The 22,344-nt window shown below is 51.8% G+C and overlaps 8 protein-coding genes across 8 annotated transcripts; 3 read left to right on the top strand and 5 right to left on the bottom strand.

Annotated features, from left to right (window-relative positions):
- Window positions 1-1,102: 1,102 nt before the first annotated feature.
- RHO3 (Rho GTPase) lies at window positions 1,103-1,957 on the top strand (the record flags this gene model as incomplete). The annotated part of the gene is made up of 5 exons (XM_056211794.1): window positions 1,103-1,152; window positions 1,235-1,285; window positions 1,354-1,371; window positions 1,428-1,795; window positions 1,845-1,957. The coding sequence occupies 5 exons, from the start codon at window positions 1,103-1,105 to the stop codon at window positions 1,955-1,957; spliced, it is 600 nt and encodes a 199-aa protein (XP_056075267.1).
- A 2,440-nt stretch (window positions 1,958-4,397) lies between these two features.
- Window positions 4,398-5,594, bottom strand: N0V89_002989 (uncharacterized protein; the record flags this gene model as incomplete). Its single annotated transcript, XM_056211793.1, has 1 exon — window positions 4,398-5,594. One exon carries the CDS (start codon window positions 5,592-5,594, stop codon window positions 4,398-4,400), a length of 1,197 nt encoding a protein of 398 aa, XP_056075266.1.
- Window positions 5,595-7,461: 1,867 nt separating this feature from the next.
- rps27 (40S ribosomal protein S27) lies at window positions 7,462-7,669 on the bottom strand (the record flags this gene model as incomplete). The annotated part of the gene is made up of 2 exons (XM_056211792.1): window positions 7,462-7,522; window positions 7,578-7,669. 2 exons carry the CDS (start codon window positions 7,667-7,669, stop codon window positions 7,462-7,464), a joined length of 153 nt encoding a protein of 50 aa, XP_056075265.1.
- Window positions 7,670-9,111: 1,442 nt separating this feature from the next.
- RPS9B (ribosomal 40S subunit protein S9B) lies at window positions 9,112-9,876 on the bottom strand (the record flags this gene model as incomplete). The annotated part of the gene is made up of 4 exons (XM_056211791.1): window positions 9,112-9,292; window positions 9,347-9,580; window positions 9,639-9,737; window positions 9,812-9,876. The coding sequence occupies 4 exons, from the start codon at window positions 9,874-9,876 to the stop codon at window positions 9,112-9,114; spliced, it is 579 nt and encodes a 192-aa protein (XP_056075264.1).
- A 196-nt stretch (window positions 9,877-10,072) lies between these two features.
- RPL21A (60S ribosomal protein L21A) lies at window positions 10,073-10,716 on the top strand (the record flags this gene model as incomplete). The annotated part of the gene is made up of 4 exons (XM_056211790.1): window positions 10,073-10,144; window positions 10,195-10,258; window positions 10,318-10,408; window positions 10,461-10,716. The coding sequence occupies 4 exons, from the start codon at window positions 10,073-10,075 to the stop codon at window positions 10,714-10,716; spliced, it is 483 nt and encodes a 160-aa protein (XP_056075263.1).
- Window positions 10,717-15,375: 4,659 nt separating this feature from the next.
- Window positions 15,376-16,871, top strand: N0V89_002985 (uncharacterized protein; the record flags this gene model as incomplete). Its single annotated transcript, XM_056211789.1, has 4 exons — window positions 15,376-15,781; window positions 15,834-15,970; window positions 16,046-16,222; window positions 16,332-16,871. The coding sequence occupies 4 exons, from the start codon at window positions 15,376-15,378 to the stop codon at window positions 16,869-16,871; spliced, it is 1,260 nt and encodes a 419-aa protein (XP_056075262.1).
- Window positions 16,872-17,517: 646 nt separating this feature from the next.
- Window positions 17,518-18,733, bottom strand: N0V89_002984 (uncharacterized protein; the record flags this gene model as incomplete). The annotated part of the gene is made up of 2 exons (XM_056211788.1): window positions 17,518-18,397; window positions 18,729-18,733. The coding sequence occupies 2 exons, from the start codon at window positions 18,731-18,733 to the stop codon at window positions 17,518-17,520; spliced, it is 885 nt and encodes a 294-aa protein (XP_056075261.1).
- A 1,360-nt stretch (window positions 18,734-20,093) lies between these two features.
- On the bottom strand, window positions 20,094-20,820 carry N0V89_002983 (uncharacterized protein; the record flags this gene model as incomplete). Its single annotated transcript, XM_056211787.1, has 2 exons — window positions 20,094-20,547; window positions 20,600-20,820. 2 exons carry the CDS (start codon window positions 20,818-20,820, stop codon window positions 20,094-20,096), a joined length of 675 nt encoding a protein of 224 aa, XP_056075260.1.
- Window positions 20,821-22,344: the final 1,524 nt, after the last annotated feature.

Raw genomic sequence — 22,344 nt, 5'->3', positions numbered from 1 at the left:
CACAGATGAGCAACAAACATAATCAGTAGGGTTGAACACGCAGATTCCGTTTGAGCCGGTGGCTGTATCATGCGTTCTGGAATAACACGCTACGTGATTAGAACAACAACAAAGGAGGGACGTCGGCAGGATTCTTTCGTGTGCCGTGCGCCAGAGTGATTACCCATTCTCTGGAATAAGGACATACATTCTGAAGTGTTGATTCACTGACAAGCAACATACATTCTGAAGTGTTGAGTCACTAACAAGCAACATACCTCGGTGTCTTCCAAGCGCTGTATCTACTAGCGGTCTGCTGGACTGCGTGATATGTCGTAGATAACGAGCGGATCGTGAACTAGTGGCTGGTGCTAGAATACCTCACAACGGGCTACACATCAGATGTGGAGCAGCTTCGGACAAAACGTGGGGTACAGAAGAAGACTGGACTGGCATGTCATCCGAGCCATTGCTTGGTTGATGACGTCGAGATCGCAAGAGTCTGGTTCTGCGGAAGGACTTGAAAGATTTTTGCGGTGAATTGCGATCGCGCGACGAGCGGTCGGATGCTGATGGTTTTGGACCAAAGCAGGTACCGAATGTGTTGGCAAAGGCGATCCATGGATGACCTACTTTCCGCGTATTGCCAACCTCAGTGTCTTGCCCTCCTCTCTCACCTCCTGCATTCCTACAACAACACCCACCTATCGTCCACGGCATCAACCCGCATCGCTATCTCAGTACCTAGGTAAGTGCGCATTCGCCGGCCTGATCGCACGCCGGCACGTAGCTAGCCGGCAGTCTGGGTGGTTGGCAGCGCGGGCGTGGCGCACTCTGTGCCCGGCCAAATGGTGGAGAGGCGAGCGCCTAGCCTAGCTAACGCATCCCAGTCGACTTCGCTATCCATCCCGTCTGCGACTCCAGCCCGGCCTCTGGAGCGCCTCTCCTTCGCTGTCGATATCCTTAACCGCCCTCCTACGCTCCCTCGCCTCGGTGCGACGCACACTGTCCTCGCTCGAGCCCCACCACACCTAAGAACCCCCCGTACCACGTCCGCGCAAGCGCTCGAGTCCCCAACAAGCCGGTGCGAATCGATCGCTCCGAACAACCCAAGGCCTTCGCGATGCCGCTCTGTGGTGGAACAAAGTCTGTGCAGCGCAAGCTAGTGCTCCTGTACGTCGCCCCTGCTGCCAGACGCAACTGGTGGATGCTCGGGTATGAACCATGACCCGGCGCGACTAACAGCTTCCTATAGCGGCGACGGTGCTTGCGGCAAGACATCTCTGCTCAATGTCTTCACGAGAGGGTACGTGTGTCTCTATGCGCCCCTATAGCATGCAAATGGATCATTTCAGCTGACCTCTACGCGCTCAGGTACTTCCCCACGGTATAGTAAGTCGCGCCGTTTCCCCCACTCCACCACATTGCGTTAACCCCACGCTCTGTAGCGAGCCTACCGTCTTCGAGAACTATGTACATGACATCTATATCGACAACACACACGTGGAGCTCAGCCTCTGGGACACTGCCGGGCAAGAAGAATTCGACCGGTTACGATCGCTTAGCTACGATGATACGCACGCTATCATGCTCTGCTTCAGCGTTGACTCTCCCGACTCGCTTGAGAACGTAGAGACCAAATGGGTTTCCGAAATCGCAGAGAACTGTCCTGGCGTTAAGCTCGTTCTGGTTGCCCTTAAGTGCGATCTGCGGAAGAAGGACGATGACGAAGAAGGAGCACAACCTGAGAAAGCCCTGATCCAATACGACGAAGGCCTCAAGGTCGCCGAAAGGATCAAAGCCCTTCGATATCTGGGTACTTCACCTGAAGACAGTAGCTAGTTCTGTGCTAACCTGAATGATAGAATGCTCCGCCATGAAGAACCGAGGTGTGAACGAGGCCTTCACAGAAGCTGCACGTGTTGCCCTGTCGGTCAAGACAAACAAGGATCAGAGCAGCAGCTGCACTGTCATGTAATGCTTCGAGTCTCGACCTATCACTGGATTCGAATCATCAGACGCCTCCTCTCATCGCTCTTCTCAACCTCTTCAATACCCTTCTTTATCTCTTCACTTGTACTTTGCTGAAATTCCTCTCTATACAGGAAAAAGCTCTTGGATAGCGTCGCGTCTTGGATTTGAACATCTCATACGATCAGCCTGAAGCGAGCATGGCGAGTGGATTGAGTCTTCCCTTCTGCCCTTATCAGCTTCTTGGCTTTCGCCTGGTTTTCCTCCTTCTCATCGCCTTTCTACCCTTCGAATGTGCATTTCTTGTCATCTTTGGATATCCAGGCTGGATAACTATAAGGGTGTGCCTCTTTTGTGTAGTCTGGTTTAGTACATGTTGGAACGAATTGGCTGCTTCGCAGTCAGGCCCTGTGGTCATAGAATACATATTCCCGCTTGTTCATGGTCTTGTTGCGTCATCATGCACTTGAAACTTTTTGCCTCTACACTGTCCGTAAACCTTCCACATACTTTCCTGAACAAGCGTTCTCCCTCGTCCCTAGGGCACTTGTCCTTAAAGCGCGCACGCGCTTGCTGCCTGCTGCAAGACGTCATTTTGTTTCTATTTGACAATTTGAATGACTTCAAAAAGTGAGCATCGACCTACGGTCTGTCCGCGCAAGGCTGTGGCGCTCGCTTAATCATGCATGCAGCTGCAGCTATGATCTGCTGGTACACTGCGGTCTGTATAGCTTTGTTCTTGGCGACATGGAAGTTCCAAAGACTTCAGCCTGATGCCCCTCACCCTTTAACGCAAATCTATAACGACGCTGACTATAGTTCATAGCGTCCGGCCACGGAACTCTACTCCGATGAACAGCTCTGACAAAAACAGCCGCAGCAGGAGTCGCCGGTGCTCTTGCACACCAGAGCGCTACAGGAGAATGATTCCGCTACCTTGGTGGGTGGATACCATACCACCTAAGGATGCATGGTCGCCGGCACGCCGGCTCAAAAATCGCAGCGTAGCATTCGAAGGAACATACAGTTCCCACAGATATCAAGGCTGTACGCCGCGTCGTACCCGACCAGTCCACTATGAGTTCTTGAAGATCTGAATATCTGAACCTACCCGTGGAAAGATGGCAACAGCGACCGTGGAGTGCATATTTCCGCCTCCCGAGTGAGTCATGTCCAAGGCTATATCATAAAAGATCGAAGAGAGTTAGAGAATCCCAAAGCTCAAGCGCTTCATTCCACTGGGAACTAAGAGCACGTCATCGCGAACCTTATAGGGTTGTATACCGGAGATTCCACCATCTTATCTCTGAGTCGATCCTGGGGCCAATTCCGCTAATCGAAGTCCTACCTTATAATGCAGGCAATCCCATCCAATGTCGCATCAAATTGTCCATGGAAGTAACATCTCCTTGCATCACTCGTACCGCTGTGTCGCATAGGTGGGGGGGGGGACAAAAGAGCTCCAGAATCCATGGTCCTCGCGTAGTATATAGGTATAATGACTCAAGGTCAACCGCCGTTACTAAGAATTTATACAGCATGTTGTGACGCATCGCCAAGATGCAAAATTGCTGCAAGAACGAAGAGCGATAGAGCGGATAGATGCCCTTTGCCAATCATACAGGACGACGCCATCCCGAGAAGGACATTTAAATTGAGTACATGCCTATGATATGCGGAGGGCCTCGCGAGGTCTTTGTGTGGATCAGTCCGCGAGACCCAATCACCGACGAAGCGATGTGCTACATCCGGAACTACCTTCCATCGAGCAGTTGCAAGAGGTTCCGCCAATGCTCGTTTAGATAACTTTAAAGAAAGCTCTTAGCAGGTCGCCTTTTTTATTCGTAACATCTTTAGCAAGCCGTACTGCTCGAGATTAGGGGTTTCCTCAGGAGCTGGCTATGAGCAGCACACGAACTTCGTCTATGGAAAGGAAGAACTGGCGTGAAAATATACATCGGCTCTGAGACTCAAGTAGCAGCCGCAGACTTTGGACCTTGCAAAAGCCTTAGAGAGGTACAAGGAGAGATCGCCAGTCTGGCTGCTCACTCTCATCTACTAGAAGCGATCACGAGGGCTCAATCTTGCAAAGTTAGTGTTCCCGTCCAAGGGTTATGTATGCTGTAGAGACAAGAAGGATTACACTTGAGCGGTATGGTCAAGCGGGGTGGAGTCCAGGATTTCTATTTAAGGTTATCAAGAGAATTCAGAGGATAACGTCAATGCTACTGAGGACAGAAGTTATGCTTAGTGAAATTTGAGGAGATCTGCGTGAGGGCATGATGCGAGGGGTCACACGTAAAGCAAATCAGAACAGTAGGCAGCGAAATGTGTATTTGTACGCGGTTGTGTGCCTAATCTTTTGTGCCAAAACACAATGGTATCTCGCGATCCCAAGCTCCTCCCAATGCAACCCAAATAACTCCTCCACATGCAATTAACACAGCTTAGTACTCGTCGGCCACAGAGTTGTCCGTGTACAGCCGTGTAGTCATCCCAGGTCTTTTACCGGCGGCCTCGGCTTCCAGGATCTTCCTACTCTCCTGCATAATCCATACACCGCTACTCGTTCCCAGCCTCGTCGCTCCCGCCTCCAACATCTTCAGTGCATCTTCCCAGCTCCTAACCCCGCCACTGGCCTTGACCTCCATCTTGCGACCCCCACCGCGTACGGGGCTGCCGCCGTTACTCTTCGTTCTAGTAGAGAGATACTCGGCAGCCGTGACCATGAGCTGCACATGCGGAAGCGTGGCACCGGGGCCGTTGAAACCCGTGGAGGTCTTGATGAAGTCTAGATTCGCCGAGGCAGCGAGGTGCGCCGCGGCGAGGATTTGGTGGTCGGTAAGTTGGGAGGTTTCTAGGATGAGTTTAATTACGGTGGGGTTGGGGCAGAGGGCGCGGATGGAGGCTAGCTCTTTATATATGGAGCTGTAGTCTGGAATCTCGCTTTCATCTTCTTGACTAACGGAGGAGACGGCGCCGTCAACCGAGTAAGGGCCCTCCGTGGCGGCGGTTCCAGCTCGTGGACGTGCATTTGCGGCTGTGTTGGCGGCGGTTATGGTGTCTGTTGTTGAGTCTCGCGAGGAAAGTGTTGGCGAAGAGGGAGGGTTATGCTTGGTCAGAATACTATAGTTGAGGACGAGATCGAGTTCGGCGGCGCCGGCAGCAACAGCGGCTCGCGCTTCCCGCAGCTTTTCATATGTATCCTGAGTACCTTCATGAAAGCCGACGACACAGGCTACAACAACGTCTGTGCCTTTGAGGTTGTTGACGCATCTCTGGACCCAGGGTAGGCGGACGCATACGCTCTTGAAGTTCTCCACCCTTGCCTCAGCGCACAGCGCATCGATTTGTGCCTCTTTCGCGTCCAACTTCAGCACCGTATGGTCTACCGTTTTCGCGAGCTCCGTACTTGCCGCTTTTGGAGCGTCGTACTTCCATCCTCTCCCTCCTTCTTTTCTCCTATCCTTTACTTCAGCCAAGACCTTTCTCTGCGTTTCCGCAATTTGTTTCGTCCACTCCTCATTTGTGTACCGGTCTGTCATAACTTCAACCTCGCCCAACTCTTTGTCGAGCGCCGGATTGGCAGAGAGGAACTCCCGAATGTAGATCTCGGACTCAGTGGGCTGCGGTGTACTAGCCATGTTTTATTCTTCGGCTTCTTTTAAGCGTGGAGGATGCCGCGGCGCGTAGAATGACGTCGAAGTTGGGGGCTCTGAATCGCGGAAAAGGCCCAAGCGCACAGACAACACCTCGTTCGATAGAAGTACTCAAAGGACCGTGCTGCGCTCAGTCGAGAAGGAAACCTGTTGTTCGCGGTGGACCCTTTGTTTATCGTGGGGTGACTGACTTATTTGAGCATCGGAGCTCGGCGAAATTTACGGTTTTCCTGTCATGCGGCATGCAGGTTCCAAGCCAAATGGGCATCTCGACCCGCGGCTCACCGCGGTGGGTCGGGAAGCTGCAGCTAAACCCCTCTCCTGCTTATGCGGGTAAAGCGCTGAACAGATGTCACGATGCAAGTCTTGGGGTCATAGACCACAATAGGTGAACGTAGACACCAGCCCGGGTAGTTCAAGGATCCCGGCATACGCCCACACCCTGTGCTTCGTCTGATTCTGTCTGTCCCCGGGTATCAGACGAATTGGTTGGCGAAGACCATCCATGGATCCATGGATCCATCAGAGGCATTAAATACACTGGTAAGGCTCCTTTACATATATCCCTAAATGTTAACAAGGAAAGCTCTGTCGTAAATACTTTTGCACGCATGTTTTCAAGCACATCCTTTCGGCACTGATCGCTCACTATACCCACACGATAGCAATGCATGCTCACAGCTCCAATATTACAGCGAGCAAGCAAATGCCCTTTCCATAGATACTGCCATCCCAAGGCATTGTCGTTGATCACAGCTGCAGGGTCCCCATTTCCGATGACCTGCCCATTGATAGTTATTTGGCTGGTAATGAGGTTGGGGTCAGCAAGTGCGGTGAGATTTGCGAAAGACCGCATTCTTAGAGATTGAAAGATGTCTGGTTTGGTTGACGATAGCACACAGATCTTTGAGAGTTTGAGCCCTCGTTATGGTGATCCTCTACAGGCACATCTCAACAGACACCGTTGTACCACGTATCACAGGGTAATGTTCTGCAGGCCGCAGATGCACATCGTGGGTTTGTATAAGAGTTGAAGAGAGGTTCACTGCGCCTGTTCTTCGTTCTGAATTGTGTAGCAATGTAGCTACTGTCATCGAAACTGAGCTGTAACCACCTCCATGTTGAGCACGCTATTCTTCTTCACATACTTTCACCCAGCAATGTGAATCAGTCAACAAGCGACCCCGCCTTCAATCATACCTGAGACCTCAAATAGTCGGTGCACGCCCCCCGCAGTCGTACGGATAGATGACATAGCACCAGGGAGACGAATACGAATGAAAGCATCGTAGTGATTGGGTAGATATGCGTTTAGTGGGCCTGTAAGATACATACTGGATTAATAGGAGTCCTACTCGTCAGGAACGACAAACGAGGAGTAGATTGGGGCAATAATACACGGGTTTCATAATGGGGTAAGCTAGTGTTAGATCATTTCGCTGGGTAACAGATGGTATCAACGTCAATTAAGTAGACTCATCCATGGTCAGTGAGCGTGAGGAACTGGTTGTTCGATTTTACAAAGGACCGTTGCAGGCGGGGACATCCTCGATATGCAACCCAGTCCTCGCTCTCGGACGATTGATCCGAAGCTCTGAAATGCTATCTCGCCTCCCACATGCATATACATGAAAGCTGTAGAAACGCATGCCGAACATAGGAAACATGATAGAAAGGGTGGCCGAGATCAACGCTGAATATCCGGAACTCCCGTTTTGATTTTGGCTTGACTCGAGATCCCTCTTCTATCCTGCGGTCGAGTCGATCGGAACCATATGAGATCTACACCCTATCCCATTATCATCATCGTCGTGAACCGTCAATCCTCCGCTGCCGTCGTCCTAGGACACGTTTACTTCCTTCGGAAAGAGCAGCCCTCAGTCAACCGCGCCTTGCCACCGGTCGGTTGGCACCTATTCTTATATTAGCCTGCGCCAGCTTCGTTCTGTTCGATGTGATGCCACTTACAGGACCTGCGAGCAGCCCTGGCAGACAACGACTGTGTTTGCGTGCGAGAAGACGGTGGTGATGGTGAAGCAGCCGGGGCACTTGACGTCCATGAAGAAAGAGCGGGGTGCGGGCACAAGGGTCTTCAGCTTGTGCTTCTTGGCCTCACTGCGTCAACGATTAGCGCCTGCGTGTGGACAGTGTAGTCGGAGTTTGGAAGCGTACGCGGCGGGGGTGGGGTTGAGGAGATCAACTGCGAGAACCTGTATGCGAAATTAGCAAAGGCACGACAATAGTAGCGGTTGTAGGCGATGAAATTGTGCACACGACCGCAGAGACACAAATCGGAGCGAATGCGGACAGTCGCGTGAACGTCCGGCTCGTATCTCTCTGAGGCGCATGTGTGATCGAGAAAAGGGCAGGACTCACCATCTTGACGTTTTAAGACGAGTTGGAATTCCTGGTTTAACGTTGTGGAATCGTTGTCGATGGATTGAGCGAGCGATCGAGGGCTGTCGAAAGTCGAGTGGCGGCCGAAGGTCGAAGTTTCTGGCGGGTGGTGTGGGCGCTTGGCATTGAGCTAATTCGCTTAGCTACCCAATTGCAGCTTTCCAATCAAGTTCACTCCATCAGATCCTTAGGCTCGTGACACCAAGAACACGAATTGTCTGCAGCATCTTTGGCTGAGGGCGAGAGTATATAGTCAGTGTTGATTCAGTGCTTTCTTGAGACCTTGCGCATTGAAATTATCGGATGTATTTAGAGTCGGTATTATCGGGCGGCTACTAAGTGCTGGATCGTCTTGCACAAAAGACATTGGAAAACTTGAATATTCTTTGCCCGTAGTCTTACTCGATTAGCATGAAGTACCATGTATGACATAAAAACCAAATTCAAGGATGATGCAAACTAACATAGCCCTTAGTCAGACCATCCATCAGTCACACAAGCTTTAGTTTCATCTGATTTGCTTAGAGTCTCATGTTCTGGTGCACGAATTCAAGTTCCAGGTAAGCTTTGCAATTAGTTCTTTACTTTTGATGTACGTTATGACACACTCATCCAAGTCATATTGCGAATCCATGGTTCCTGGACTATTGTGAATGGAATTACCACATGGTGCCGTGCCGTATCTGCCATACGGGCGACACATACCTATCATACATGATCTATTGATCATGTAGCTCGCATGATGCCTAGGTCACACAAGGCGCAAAGAGAAGTGTGTGAGGGTAAACGTGCACTGTGCGCAGGCCAACTAAGTGTGGTTCAGGTACCGAAAGCTGGCCAAAGATATGTAGGATCTAGGTCACAGTTGTAGCTTAATTTACATGACCCGAGAGTATGATGGCACGACAAGATTGCAGTTTGGACGGACGATGGCACTTGAATATTTTTTGAGTGAGTAGTACTACATATCTGTAGTGTAGACATTTTCCCACCCGTGAACCATGCTGGAGATGCCGAACCGAAAGGCAGGATAACCCCTTGTAGATATCATCCCGTCATGACCAACGCCAATCGTCCATAGAAATCATACTCCGGAGCGTGTTGTCTACTCCTCGTCCTCGTCACCAGCATCGTCGTCACCACCCTTCTCGGCGGCCTTGGCCTTCTTCCTCCTCACGCGGCCAGGTCGGCCTCCACCGAACGGCGAGGTGAGGGCGAAGTCAATGTGCTTCTGGGAGTCGAGACGGACCATGAAGGAGGGGACGTTCACGATCTGCTTGCCGACGCTGTTGGAATGTTAGTCGGAATTCGAACGCAGCGTACAAGGTGCTCATGCATACCGGATGTGGCGCTGGCGGATGAGGACACGAGCGTGGTGGATCGACTTAGCAAGGCCGAGCTTGTAGACGCAAGTCTGGAGACGACGCTCCAAGAAGTCCTCAATTTTGAGGGCCAAGACGTAATCGAGCTTCATGCGGGACTCGTCGAGCACACCGACACGGACGAGACGGCGAATGAGGGCGTTACCTTCGAAAAGGCGCTTAGGGTCCTTCTCATCGAGGGTCAAGAGCGAACTGTGCGCACGTTAGCAACCTGCGCTGCGCGAGGTCAGAAATCAGCCACTGAACGTACCGGGCAGCACGACGAATCTTGGACAGGGTCAACTGGACACGCCAGACCTCGCGCTTGTTGCGCAGACCATACTCGCCGACGAGCTTCAGCTCGGTATCCCTAATCCAACATTAACCAGAGTCGCAGACATAAGCGGAGCACGCTCTCGCTCAGTGGCCGTGGACTATACGTACAGACGAGCGGACTCGAAAGGACGCTTGGGGACGGAGTACGTCTTCGAGTAGCTGCGGGGCGCCATGGTGGTTGTCGATGAGAAGAGGAGAAGTTCAAAGTCGTGAGAACTTTGGAGGTGCGAAATGTTCGGTGCGTGCTAGCGTGCGCTAAGCGAGAGTTTTCTTGGCTGGCGCGCACCACAGGCGTAGCAAAGCAAAATAGTCGTCTCCAACACCACCTCGAACACCACCGACAAAACATCCCGCCACACAACACTCGCCATGGGTCACGCCGCCGGTCTTCGCGCAGGTACGCGCTATGCGTTCTCGAGGGATTTCAAGAAGAAGGGAATGGTGAGTTTGCCGGACGCTGCGAGATGCGCAATTGATACGAATTTATACAGATCCCGCTCTCGACCTACCTCCACCAGTACAAGGTTGGTGACATCGTCGACGTCGTTGCCAATGGTACAGAAACCCACACAAAGAATCGAATGTTGCATACAGAAGGACTTACCATGGGACAGGTGCCGTGCAGAAGGGTATGCCGTACAAGGTCTACCACGGCAAGACTGGTATCGTCTACAACGTGACCCAGAACGCCGTCGGCGTTATCCTGTGCGTTTAGACCCCAATGCGACGTACGATTGATTTACTGACCCCCGGACAGCCAGAAGCAGGTCGGCAACCGATACATGGAGAAGCGCATCAACGTCCGCATTGAGCACGTCAAGCACTCCCGTTCCCGAGAGGACTTCATCAAGCGCGTCAAGCAGAACGCCGAGAAGAGGAAGCAGGCCAAGACTGAGGGCATCCACATCCACTTGAAGCGCCTCCCAGTTGCGCCCCGCGAGGCTAGGACCATCAGCACCAAGGACAACAAGCCTGAGAGCATCACGCCTATCCCTTACGAGACTACGATCTAAGCGTGGACGAGGTGGCTTTTGCGCGTGGCATTATGGGACACGGATGGGTCAACGGCGTGGTTATGACGGTTCTCAATTATATTTTCTCTGGTCTGCATTTGCTCTAGCATATGGAAGCGGCGATGTCATGGGACTCGTCTTGCAGATAAAATGACGTGCCAATCTGGCGAAGGGATACCCTCCATGCCAATGAACAAGATTCTCAATCCCAAGTCTCGTACTCCTTGCTGGTCACTCATTGCTTACACGCAGCTATACGATCGCGATATGTGCTCTTGAGTTCTCGTGTCCTGTGGTCTCATGGTGAACGTGCGTGTCGTCGCTACCGTGACCTGATCGTAACTGGATCTTGCTTGTTGTACATGGAGCCTGTCCGAAAGTCTCGTCTGTGCTCTAGTAGTGGCTTCAAGTCACCACATGCTCAAGTACATAATCAACCACGAGACTACTAAGAGACACGCCGTAACATCATATCCTACACTGCATCGGCCGCAGATGCCTACCCCCTGGTTCCGTGGCACCGTACGCCTTATTAGGGCCCATCTGCACAGTGCCAGACAACTACACTACCATTTTAAAAGTCTGGGTACTGTATTTCTTATCATGGGAATGTGGAGATAAACCATCAACGAGGCCTCATACCCATCAAGAGGTGTGCTTAGAGTGTTCGAAGACCTCTCTCATTCCCTTCGTTATCTACTTTCACAGCGAAGTGTTTTCTTCTTCAGGTATCTTTAAAATTCCTGAAAGTGACCCGTAGAAAGACCGTTTTCCGAAATTGCTCAGCCAGAAGTCGTTGCTAGCTTCTCAATACTGTTGCTTACGCATTCAGTCACTGCTACCGACTGCTCTTGGCACTAGGAGTCTTTTCACGCACCGGAGCAAGAGCCCTGTTACTTCGGAGACAAGTACAACACGAATTACCGCTAGAATCTTTTGTTCGTCGTCGTACTGGATGTTGTCATACTACATCATCTTCCATCCCTGAGTACTTCAGATGGAGCTACATGAATTCTCGGCGAGCTCGCTCTTTGGCTCGTTGAAGTTTTCTGGGACCTCGAGAATTAGCTAGGTATGTCCAGAGCATAACAGCGTTATGTAACATTATGCCACCATCTGTTGAGGATGGGATTCTTCCGACAGCATGTGCTCTTGCACATTGCACGTGATCATGCCGGTGCAGGTGAAGTGTGGAGTCAACTGAGAATTTAGTTGAGAAGTCTCAGCCGCCCAACTGGCAGTGATCATCGCGCTGAAAGCGGTGTTCAGCAGGTTCAGCGGGGAATCGTCACAACCCACTCGCTCGACCTGCCGTTAACTCACCCTTAACCTCAGGAACAGCCAACACATTTCTCACCCCTTACCCTATGCTAACCCTAATCCTGCCTGAGTCAAGTGTGATATGTATGACCGTAGATCGAATGTGACATAACGGCAGATCGGGTATGATATGAGGGCAGATTGAGCTTGATTCAACGTCTTCCGTTCAGCAAGGCCCAAACGGTAAGGTACTCAGATTAGCGCAAGACCAGAATGGATCGCCTATTCCACTTTTCATGAAGATCATCAGACTCTTGCTGATTCCAGCATCAACACCCTCGCTGCTTTGATCAATAGCGCAGGGGAGCAAGGGGAAGATGCCTTGGTGCCTGATCTGCGTTCTTTTTGGCGGATAGGTTTGTGCTTCTCTAGACTGGCGTTGACCTTCTCAGCTTCGATCTCGTTCATTCGGGTATAAGGAGGTTTGAGAAACGGCGATAGGCGTAACTACTTCTCTTGTAGTCATAACATGATGCGCAAACCCAATTTGTCACCAGCATGCGGATCTACTTGTGCTTTGACTCCCCTATTACTAATAGCTTCGTGAAAGCCCCTTCAATGGCAGGAGAAGGTTATGGCGGGATCCAGTCTCTGCGGAATAACCTACCGAACTGCTTGAAGTAGTATGGAAGATCATGATCGGACTCAACGTATATTGCAATGACCGTATTCACCTATCTCGTGACGACAGGACAAGTAGACGACCGTGAGAGTGCTTCGCGCTGGTCAAACAGATATAGAGCCGGGGACGAAGACACACAGACGCCGCAATCGATGAGGCACGACCGTGTCGCGTATTTCGCAGTACCATCGCGTAGGGCTAGGCGTAGTATCGCAAGAGCTTTGGGTAATTCCTGGTTTTAAATATACGAATTCAAAGTGGCCAAGAAGGAAGGCAACGGGCTGCGGTTTCTTGAGGATGAGTTCTCGAAGATCCCAATGCACGGTCGCTAGAGTTTCGAGTCTTGTTGATGTTCTGAGGTGAAGCAATTTACTGGCATCACAGTCATGCTGTGCAACTGGGTCGGTGGACTGCCGCGCGCATCCAAAATCACGAGCCGAATGGCCCTTTCCGAGGCACCCGGGTACGAGCTCCTTCCCTTCGAAGGTCGTTCTGGACTGCAGGACGCGGCACAGTCAAAGGCATCGCTTCTGGGACCCTTGTTCTTCGTGTTTGTGCTAATGTCGGGAGACGCGATGCCTGTTCCGCGGGTGTCAAGTTGGCTGTCCTATGGAGTGGTGTTGTGAGGTTTCGAGACGATCCTCGGCCAATGGAGAGGATTGCTAGGCAAGGGGAGAAGGACACCACCATGCATGAGCTTTTAGCTCAACCGAGAGCCTTGGGCCGCTCGTATCGCCATGTTGTTTTGCGGGGTAGGCGAGGAGTGGTCTAGGTGTCACCTGACTACATGCAGCTGTTCTACGCCGCACCATGGAAGAAGTTGAAGTGTTCGGCTCAATGGGTCGGGGAGCGGGTGAAATGTTGCGGCATCTTCAACGTCTTTGTGAGCGAGCGAGAAAGAACTGGGGGCACGTTGGAAGGCGCAAATTCGCCTCCCTCATCATAGGTACGCGAGCAACCTCGGAATACAAGCAGCCTCGGGGCGCGCACCACAGCGCAACACGATTGTAGGTTATGCCGCTGTCAGGCTTGATTGGGCTATAAGGTCAGTTTTATAGGTACGTCAACCGCACGCGACTACTACCCCTTACAGGCAACGACCTCGAGCAGATCTCTGGATGAGGTTTGACACACGCTAACGATCCAACGTACCTGCTCTGCTTCAGACGCATGTCAGGATGCATGTGCGAAGTTCGAACCTTGGTAACGAGCGTCCAATACCTGGGTTGCACGTTCTTAGTGCTGACGTTTAATTTGCTTTCCCGCTGGCAAAACATCACGGATGCAAGGGTGCAAAGGTTGGAACCTCGAGTGTTGGGAACGTGCCGCGTACTGCGTTGACAGACATGCGTTAGCAATTCCTTCTGTTTCTCTTCAGCTCACAATGACTTTAGGGCTCCATGCGCTTGTCGGGAGGATGCTGAGCTCGTCGTACGTTTCGAAGGAACCGGATAGTCCTACACTCCCCGGATCGGCTTCCAAGATGTCGCGAGGCAAGCACATGGGCGGAGCACCGGGCGAGTCGGGAAAGTTCCTGCGCTCAGTAACGCTCAGTCGTCGCCGACGAAGCGGGGCGCGCCATTCTCTGGCGCATGAGCTGCCGTGAAAGTCTGACACCATGCAATGTCTTCACACATGGAGTCGATATAGGTACCATGTGGAGCGGTGAAGGTTCTTCCGTCGCCGCGCGGATTACGAAAACGTTCGGCATTCGATACTTAGTGCAGATCTTGCACCAGGAAGGGCCAAGAAGTCCCATCTACCCCAGGATCACTGCCCAGGAGAACCCCGTCACCCTGAGAGTCATGAAGGGTCGCATCAGCCGTTCAGCCCTCGTCCGCCTTCCCACATCAAAGAGACCACCATGTATCACAGCGCTTCCCACATCGTGTTCCGTATCTGATGACTGCTAGGTGCAATCGTGGCTTGCGTACGTGCGTTGTGCTGAGAGATGATTTTTAAACGCGCACACTCACGGACAGGCCCCACTGCCTGTGGCTCCATAAGAGAGATTCTCCACGTGGAGTGGCGGGGGAACTAGCACGGAACCCCTGGAATCTATCACACGACAGTCTCAGCGCCGCCGCTTTGCGCATACTCAAAGTTTAAAAGTCCTGAAGGCCCGGCGATCTCTCCACTCAGAGTTTAGATTGGGACTCTCATGCAGGCCTCGAGCTTCCGCCTTCGCTGACCCTAGCTCTGGGCCGTAAGCCGCCATGTGCCTTCCACCGGATGGAACAGCGGGCGGATGGCATAAGACAACTCGTTAGCAGTTGAACCATCCCAGGCAAGATAAGTGTCGAATGTCGATAGGGCGGCCCGAAGACGTTCACATTGCTTAGTTGCCGCCCTCCATGCATGAAAGCTTTGAACTACTACCGTGCCCCCTTGCGTCTGTCGCGTCCCTTTTCGTATTATATGGTCCCTCCCCGCGGTCCTACCACTCATCAATTCTTTTCGTGCAAACGTTATTCCCGTTTCCACCACCGTTTTTCTTCGCACGAGCCGCCGCATCTATCGACGCGCCGATACGAAGTTGTTTACGCATTGAGCACTGAAGCAATCCACGATAGCTTTTAGCGTCACAAGAGGGTGCACCACTTCGAATCGTTCAGGAGGGTTGAAAAGAACCATTGAGGGAGTGGCTTCTAGGTGGGGACAACACACCATGCCCAGATAACATTCAACGACGTACCACACACGATCCTGCATCCGCCATGGAGGACCCCAGAGCAGTGCTTGCAAAGCGCTACTTCGCCTATCCCAATTCGCTCGACCCAATGACGCCGACATTCAAGAAGGGCTTGATACCATTGGTCATATTCGCGATGGCCTCACTGGTATCCGTCTTCGCACTCCTCTGCTTCATTACCTGGAGGCTTATTGGATGGAGAAAGAGTTATAGAGAATATGTTGGGGGCAACCAATACATACTCCTGATCTTCAATTTGTTGATAGCGGACTTTCAACAAAGTATCGCATTCGTGATAACCTTCCATTGGTTGAAGCTACAAAAGATCTTGGCACCTACGGCACCTTGCTTCGTTCAGGCTTGGTTCTTACATCTCGGAGACGTTGCGAGTGGATTTTTCGTGTTGGCCATCGCGGTTCATACTTGGCTGGGTGAGTGCAAAACCGTATTCACCATTAATGGCGCGCTCTAACAGTGTTACAGGTGTAGTGAAGGGATATCGAATGCGCTACGGCTGGCTGGTTGTGTTGATTGTCGGTATCTGGGCTTTGGCAGTGCTCCTGACTGTCTTGGGACCTGCAATGCACGGCAACCGCTTCTTTGCCCGAGCGGGGGGCTGGGTGAGTGAAGTTTCTTACAAACATCTCGCCTTCATAACGTTTACCAGAACAACTCGACTGATGATTGAACAATAGTGCTGGGTATCCGTTGACTTTGAGCCTGAACGGCTGTGGCTGCACTATCTGTGGATATTCATCGTGGAGTTTGGAACCATGGCAATCTATGGGCACATCTTCTTCCATCTCAAGGGCCGTCTCAGAAGTATCATCAACAATGACACCAGCAAGCTTTCCCGCGCCACCAAATTCATGGTAAGTCCAACTCCGGGTATCGAGTGGATGTGACCTCTTCTCTCGCTTGGCTGAGACATTCATGGTATCATGCCTAATACGAATGACTTGCACTAACTCGATACAATAGATCCTCTATCCAGCCGTCTACGTCTTCCTCACTATGCCCTTAGCCATAGGCAGAATGGTGTCTATGGCAGGAGTAACATTACCCGACACCTTCTTCTGCATCGCCGGCTCGTTCCTCACATCCTGCGGCTGGGTCGACGCCCTGCTCTATACCCTGACCCGCCGAGTCTTCGTCAACTCAGACGTCTCCGGCCACGCATACAACCGCACCACCAACACAGGCGGCAATATCAACGTCGCACGCGCCGGTGACGACTACGGCTTGCACACCATCAACAAAGAGGTCGGACGGACTGTCACCATCGTCGGTGGAACCAACCGCCTTTCGCGCATGGTGGATAAGAAAAGGAGGGGGCATGGCCTGACCGAGCATAGCGCTTCAGGGTCGCAAGACTCGATCATAAAACCGATTGCAGGGACGAATGGTATTGCCATTGTCACTGAGACCAACATTCAGGTCGAGTCGGCGTCCGCGCGCGATAGTGACGAGACGCAACGGCAGGTCAGTGAAGGCGATCTAGGCAAGCATGCACAGCCATGACTGTGATTGGATTAGCTTAGCAATTATCTTTCACACAACTCATGCATTGCCATAGACATGTTTGTTGTGCCCGGTATAGTGAAACTGCTGGCAATTGTTGGCTTTTTTTGAAGCTACCTTTGCTTACTATCTCGTAAAGCGAACTGTAGAGAAGCGTTGCTTTCGCGCTACCAGTGTTCGCACGCTATCGGAGGTCTGACAAGGCTACCCACGAGTTGGGTACTATACTGGGATTTCGACTACAGTTCGATATACCCAAAGTCTGGGATCTCATTGCTCAACGTAGACAAACAAAGTACGTGCCACTGAGATAAGATTTGATAGACTAGAATGGAGAAGTCTTTCACACGCTGGTATATCATTCTGTCGCACGTGCCCACGGGGTATCGCTCTATTTTGTATTACACAATTATTAGTATACATTATCTGATTGTAACAAATGTATTTAACACAAGGGTGAAGTGGTCGGTCAGACCGGTATCAATTTGCAGAGGGGAAGCATCCAGCCAAAAGAATGGCTGTAATGGAGCATCTCTCTTCAACAGGTCCAGACACAGCATTGACCGTTATGAGCTGGACATATCCGGCTGGCAAGCGACAGGCACAAACACTCGTACCAGGAATGTCTTCAACAAACACGTAAGATCTATGGTGCAGGCCGGCGAGGAAGTACAATGCGGGTGCGGGCATCTAAATAGCTAGAGTCGTCTGTATAAGGGAAGATGTTATCATAGTCAGATGCAGATTCGATTTCGATCTCGATTTCGGGTGCCATCGAAGATTGTGTGGAGGACTCTGGATCAGACATGGCGGCCGCCACGGGCTTCCCAGATTCGGAACTTTTGTCGGAACTTTTGGGCGGTAGTGTGTTTCCTGCGCGCCTTTGCTCTAATATATAAGCCTTCTTCCTCAATTTGACAAGATCTTTTGCTTCCTCGAGAGCCTTTTTTGCATTGAGCTCTGGCTGATCTGTCTGTTGATTCCGCATCGACTGCGTTTGCAAGAACAACTGCTCTTCCTTGTTTAGAAGTTGTTGATGTTTGTTATTGAGCTGAGCTTCCCTCGAATCGAGCGCAGCTGCCCTCTCAAAGGATCCAGTCCCTCCCTTTTTAAGTGCATTTTCTCTCTTATCCAATGCAAAAATTTCTCTTCTAAGTGCATTTTCTCTCTTTCTAAGTGCAGCTTCTCTCTCACTAACTGCAACTTCTCTCGTATCAAGTGCAACTTGTCTCTCATCAAGTGCAATCTCTCTTTCATCAAAAGTCCGGGCCCTGATCTGCAAACGCTTATTGCGAGGACGGCCTTTGGTCATTTCCCACGGGCGTAATTTCTGGACCTCCAGCTGTGCTCTTCTGAAGTCCTTCGATGCGCGGGCGTTCTCAATATCTTTTTCAGCGTTCTCTTCATCAAGACTGTGATTCTTGTTCAGGTTCAGGCCGTTGCCCAGACGCACATTTGGCTGAAGAAGCCCATCGATCAAAGTACCACGGAAAGAGCGGAGTGCATTTCTGAATGCCATCTTGACCCTATGGTTAAAAAGAATTGGTAGGGAATCGAGTATGTAAGAAGGCTGAGGAGGATGTCCTTCATAGCTAAACTGGACTCGCTTAAAGGGTCGTTGTTCTACGGACAATCTTTCGCCGTCATAAGCATGACGAGCAAGTATAGTGCAAGATGGTTTAAATTTCGATCTTCTCATAAAGGGTTTACAGCTGAAGGGGGACTATCAGTTCTCTCACCGGGGGTTTCTAAAGGCAGTGGGCTTACTCGATGACTATAAGTCGGCCCAGACTGGGATCCTCCGATCTAGCTTGTCCCATATCTGGAGGAGGCTCCCGTGTAAAAGGCTCAAGCAACCTCATCTCGGCCTCCAAAGCGGCATGGTCCAAGTCATTCTCCGATGCAAGCGCATTCAGGTAGATTGAGCCGTTTGGAAAAAAGGCCCAACCAGCAGGACGCCCCCAACCTGGTCGGCCCACGTAGAGCTTGCCTAAATTGACACCATGACCTGCCAAGAGGGCAGCTGCCTTTTGAACCGACTTTCTGTTAAGGCGTCTAAGGTTGACGGTCTTCCTCGATGTGGGCGCAAATTTGGCCATGCTGCCGCTCTCTCTCCGCCACAACCCACCCTGTTGCAAAATTTTCGTGCGCCTGCCCTCCCTCTTCTCTTTCGCGGTAAAGCTATGCGATCCGATATAGTTTATGAGTGCGAGAACGATCGCTCGCTTTGTGACACGGATACGAGCGTGGCGATCGGTGTGCTAGCGAGCTGCTGCAATGCACATGTTCGATTTGCGTATGCGGAGCTATACCTGCTTCTCTCGGCGCGGGCAGATCGAGTACGGCTGGCGCGGGACTTGTGGCGGGTAGACAGCAACTGCAGCATGCAGGTGAAACATGCAGCAGTAACGAGATATTGGTGTGGTGGCTGCGAAGGATTTGCGGATGCAACTGGTGCATAGAAGGCACCTGCACAGAACGTGGATGCACGGGCCGCAACCGACAACAGGAGATCGACACCACGAGACATTGGCCGCCCTTAAATGCACCTCATTGCACATCACCGGGACCTTAAAGACCTCGCTGGTGCATACTGTCCCGTTCTTCTGATATCCTCGGCAAGGTCTCCCATCGTTGAGCATCATATAATACATGCAAGGAGTTTCTACACCACTACTCAGGCCCGCTGGCCCGGGCTCTAGCCCATCACGGGACTTGGCATCTCGTACGCGACGCGTCTGTGTACGGGACAAGCAATGACGACATACTCGACGACGCGCCCTGAAGAAGCTGTAAGATGATCATCAACATTCAAGAGAGGCCAGGTTATCTATCATAAGCATGCCACCCGAGTGTGCGCACGAACAAGTCATCATTCAGTCATCGCTTCTTCGTTCATGCCGGACGCCAACCTGGCGCTTTCCACTTTATGTCACGGAACTCGTCACTTCTACCGCCGCCAAGAGAACAACTCCAAGATGTTTGACATCACAGAGGCAGTAGCACCTGTGACCTCCCACCACTGATGCGCAAACCACCATGTACCCACGAGCGCGTCTAACCCTATGTCCGCCGTAAAAGCCCCATGTTGCTTTGCATCGAGTGGACGATGGCCCTTTATAAATGACGATAGTGGTGGGTAGGTTCATGTTTCTCGTTCGTGCCTTGCTGATCCTTCGAGGTCGCGGCTATCAGGAACATGGCTCGAGCGGAATATTGCTGTTACGACGCGTCGACTTTATCTACGATGCTGTCGATTGCCATGGTTCGCGTCGACGGAGTGGTCGGCGTCGGCGGTGCTTTTCCATCAGCTTGGGTCACGGCAGGCTGCAGCTGGGTCGACGACGTGTCCGCGGGCTCGCCCTCTTCAGGTGAGTCCTCCGCCTCACCAACGACCTCTTCGACCTCCCGTAGCCAATTCGCTTTCAACACGTCCATGGGCGGATCTAGATCTCCGGGCTTCCCGCCTCTTCGAGCCTCGGCAGCACTCATCTTTCTCTCACCCCTCTTGTGCGGGTGGAAATGCATTCTTCTCAAATGGCTGGCAGCGTTATAGCATTCGTTATACCTCTTTCCCGTCTGACAAGCCTTGCAATTGGCAAGGAAACTCTTATCGGGCGAGGTGTCGATGGTAATCCAGACCTTACGCATCTTCCTGTGCACGCGATTCGTGTGTCTTCGATGCATGGTTAGCATTCCTGGAGGCACATTTGGTCTTCTAGACGTACCGGCGCAGCTCATGTTCGCTACGGAATCCTTCGGGATATTCGTTACATTTCGCGCATTTGAGACGCAGCACTTTCCGTGGCGGGGTCTTTCCCGGGTTGAGAAACGTTGGCGACGTCGTTGCGCTGTCAACAAGGGGAGCTGTTACAATAAACTCCTTTGGCGGCGCTCCCGGGTCCGTGGTCTGAGTCCCTGAGGTGCTAGTAGGCCCGTCCTCTTTCATCTTCCCTTTTCGTCTTATTGGGGGCATATGCTCTTGATCCGGATCAGGTCAGAGAAGGGGAACAAGGCTGCGGCTGGGTCTGAAGTAGGAGGGATGCTCTCTGTACAGGTGAGGCCCACTTTTTTCGTCTCAGCGGATGCTCCGGCGAATGATGCCAAAGAGTCAATGGGTCGGTTTATCGGTCTTCCAAGAACGTCTCAAGGTCAGTTGATCGGAGCGGACAAGGCAGCGCCAAATACCTTCTGCCTGATGTTCCGAATTTTACGGGTTAGTAGGTTGTGCACGAGGCTCAGCCTCGAACGCTGAGTTCAGCCCGCACGCGGCGTCAGCCTCGCATGCTCGCATTGGCCACAGCTGAGGCTTGAAATCCAATAAGCACTCAGCTCGCCTCTCCAGGTAGTGGCTGCAGCTCAATCGCCCAGTCAAAGAGTCCAGGGGTGTATGCAGCTGCAAAGACCTGATTCTGCTGGCCAATACACTACAAAAAGAAACATCCTGCGCGACTTGACTCCATCCGAGCTGGAGTCCTCCAGATAAACGACCGCGACAATACAATCGCCGCTCCTGCTGCTACGCAGGGCTCACGACAAACTTGCGCAGTGCTTGGTCATCCATCTATCTCGGAACACTAGCGTGTTCGTCTATTTACAGCAGCAACGACCTCTCTCGTCCCCGCCCTGCATCGTGCGGACTTGTTACTCTGTTTCTTTCAAAATCCAAATCGAAGGGAACCTTTTAAGCAGTCCTCCATTGTCTCTTTGTTTCTGTCGTTTCTAGCTTTTGCGTTTAGGAATCCGGCGCATCCGCCCCACTGCCGCAGTTGACCGGTTGACTCGGTTCCAGCTGAGGAAAATAGGTTACCAAATCAGCGTGTAAGAAAACCTGTTTACAATACGAAGCGCCGGACCACGACCCAACCGTTCCCCAGCAAGCCGTACGCTTTTTGCGCGCATGCCCGCCTCGTCCTGCAAGCCTTTCGACGTTGGCTGGCTAACTCTAGGGGCGTCTTTGCAATCTGTCGCAACTTCAAACACCTCTCATCATGCATAAAACGTCTTTGAACATCCCTTAATACTACAAGTTCGACGAACACCAGGCTACAGGTGCATGCTATTCTCCGCCTTCGTCCGAAGCGTACAATGGGCGTTCGCGTCAGATCGGCTAGCAAGGACCGCGGCTGACAGACACGAGTCGCAGCCTCAACTCTGAAACCTAGCCTTCTTGCCAATCAGCAACGACAGCCGAAAATTCAATATACCGGTCATTGCACTCGCGATCTTTTTATGGTCATTACCTGCCTCTTAAGCTTCGCGAACGAGTACAACATTCGCACATTTGGATGCCGGCAATATCATCGAGGGCAAGGATCGGCAACTCTAATAAACTCCCGTTCCCTCCGCGTGTTGGTTGCGAAGGACGACAGCCTTCTCAGGTTAGAAGCTTACTGCTCCGTCAGCACTTCGATCCAATGCCCACAGTCACGACGAATCGGCGTTTCATCCGCATTACATATGGCAGAGTGAA

Source organism: Didymosphaeria variabile (genome assembly GCF_027946475.1).
Source record: "Didymosphaeria variabile strain IMI 356815 chromosome Unknown scaffold_2, whole genome shotgun sequence".
Classification (NCBI taxonomy): Eukaryota; Fungi; Ascomycota; class Dothideomycetes; order Pleosporales; family Didymosphaeriaceae; genus Didymosphaeria; species Didymosphaeria variabile.
Note: the sequence above shows the minus strand (reverse complement) of the source record. Positions and strands in the feature narration are given on the sequence as shown.